This window comes from Gavialis gangeticus, unplaced genomic scaffold, assembly GCF_001723915.1.
Source record: "Gavialis gangeticus isolate Ggan-Ray unplaced genomic scaffold, GavGan_comp1, whole genome shotgun sequence".
NCBI classification, from domain to species: domain Eukaryota; kingdom Metazoa; phylum Chordata; order Crocodylia; family Gavialidae; genus Gavialis; species Gavialis gangeticus.
Genome location: NW_017728997.1, coordinates 44,336,107 through 44,338,304, shown reverse-complemented (window position 1 = coordinate 44,338,304; position 2,198 = coordinate 44,336,107). Strand labels below are relative to the sequence as shown.

Sequence of the window (2,198 nt, the reverse complement as noted above, 5' to 3'; positions counted from 1 at the left end):
GCCCCCCCCCCCGCCAATTTGATGGATGTATTAAAAATACTTGCCACCAAATCTGTTATGTGCCTGTTTTTTTTTCAGAATCCTGGCATTGAAATTATCTAGTTCTTCTGCCCTATGTATTGTAGCCCTACTTCTTTATTTATAAAGGTGGAGAACCCTTTTCTCTTTAATATCCTTTGCTAGGTGGATCCAGCTGGACTCCTGGCATTTTTCACTTTATTCCTACATTGCTTGACCCTGAAATTTTAGCTTTCTTTGCTGATTAATCGTTTTCCCATCTTTGTAGGCTCTCTGCTTATTCCTAACTTGTTCTTTCAGGTTTTTATTAAGTCATTGTTGTCTGGAGCCCTTTCATACAAGTAGCAGGTACCCCTGCTATGTTGTGTTTATTTAAATCTATTAACTGAAATGCAACATATACGTTAGTGTGCTTCCTTTGTGTGATACCTTTTTAAGGTTGAGCTCATTTCTGTGTGGTCAGATTACTATAGCATTAACTTGGTTGGAAGGCTTAAGAATATTACACTGATTCTACTGTTATTAAAATAAGCAAAATGCAATGTAGTGAATAGGAATATAAAATTAAAGCCCATAAATATAGTTTGAATTTCTTGCACATTTTTAGATTAAAACTTACTAAACTGCTGCACTTTTCTGAGGGTCTCTAAAATAAGGAATAACAAATACAGTAACTTGCAAATTACTTTCTATCTTTTATGTAAAAAAATAACGTGTCAGTACATTAGCTAAAGAAGTATTATAGTGTGTATGGAGAGAGAGGCATACAGGAATTGCACACTCAGGGAAAGGACACGTGTTAACTCATTTAAAATGCATATCTCTGAAAGTTTGTTCTTTCCCCCCTACAGATCTGATACCCCTCTGATATATAAAGCTGTTCCAAGCTGGTTTGTAAGAGTAGAGCACATGGTGGAGAAGTTGTTGGAGAATAATGCTCAATGCTACTGGTAATGTATCTTGTATATATTTTCAGTTTAAGAATTGCTTATTCTTAATTTCTCAACTTTTATTCAGTAATATACAGTAATACTTAGTAATACACAGTAAAATTACTGTTTTATTTCTTTTATGTCCTAAATTACTAAAATGGTGACATGGACAAAGCCCAGAGCAGATTCCCAATTTGAGGTTTGTTTGTAAAACTGGAAGTGGGTGAGAGCATAGGAGCGATGTTTTTGGTGCTAATGATAACCTGTATAGTTGATAGAGGTTAACACCCTCTGCTTTAGTATAACATTCCAGAAAACATCTACTTTAAGATGCAGCTAGTGTTAGGATATACCAATTACTTAATATAATGCATTAAAGCAGTGTTCGGCAACATTTTCGGCTGACGGTCCAGTATCAACCTAACTGGGTTCTGAGGTAAGCTAGCACTAGGACCTAGCTGCTGCTGCTGCTGCTTCCCCCTTCTACCCTCCCCAAATACTGCTAAAGCCAGCCCCACAGCTCTGGGCCAAACCCTGTGGGATGAATCTGGCCAGCAGGCCATAGTTTGCCAAACCCTGCATTAAGGTATCTTGCAATTATTTCAGCACCACGTTATAAACCTGGAAAAGCCCAAATAAAGCTTAAATCCAAGTGTGTAAAAGCATGGAAAGGTTCATTGAGAGCAACCAGACAACCGTAACTCTGTCCTTTAGTGGTACTATGCAATAAGCATATGATTATGATTTAGGCATTTTATTATGTATAATCCCTGGTAGGATGAAATTTGTTTTGAAAAAAAAAAAAAAGTCTCCCCCATATTATGTTGCTATAGGACAGTTACGGTTATTTGAAATGCTGTACTTTATGTATTTCTGAAACGTCAAGAAGTTAAGTGAAAACTGTGATAGATAAAAATGGGGTGTTTGGCTAAAAATCACTTAGGAAATGAAAGGGATGTACTTGGTAGCCGAGTTAGTCTGAGACCTACAAAAAGACGTACAAAAAACTAGAAGTCTTGGTTCCAAAATGATACCTTTTATTAGACCAGCTGGAAAATGGCAAGAAAATTGTCCTTTTCTGCAAGCTTTTGGGATCAAAGTCCCTTCATCAGGCTCTGGGAAAAGTGTAGATGGTACAATATGGTAAAAAGTCCCCATAAGTAGGAAATAAACTTCATTTTTGCACAGAGGGAGCTGGAGATGGAAGGCTGTCCCTCTGGGTCCATGAGAGTGTCTTTGTGAGCTGTG

General features: G+C 37.3%; 1 protein-coding gene and 1 long non-coding RNA gene across 2 annotated transcripts in view; one reads left to right on the top strand and one right to left on the bottom strand.

The window, feature by feature from the left end:
* Positions 1-2,198, top strand: part of IARS (isoleucyl-tRNA synthetase) — a 319,713-nt gene that overhangs the window by 115,785 nt on the left and 201,730 nt on the right. Inside the window, exon 14 of the mRNA XM_019505112.1 lies at positions 870-968. Coding sequence (XP_019360657.1) covers positions 870-968 — 99 coding nt within the window. The remainder of the gene's footprint in view (positions 1-869; positions 969-2,198) is intronic.
* The window catches only part of LOC109289164, a 25,645-nt gene that overhangs the window by 8,365 nt on the left and 15,082 nt on the right, over positions 1-2,198 (bottom strand). The gene's annotated exons all lie outside the window — the stretch shown is intronic.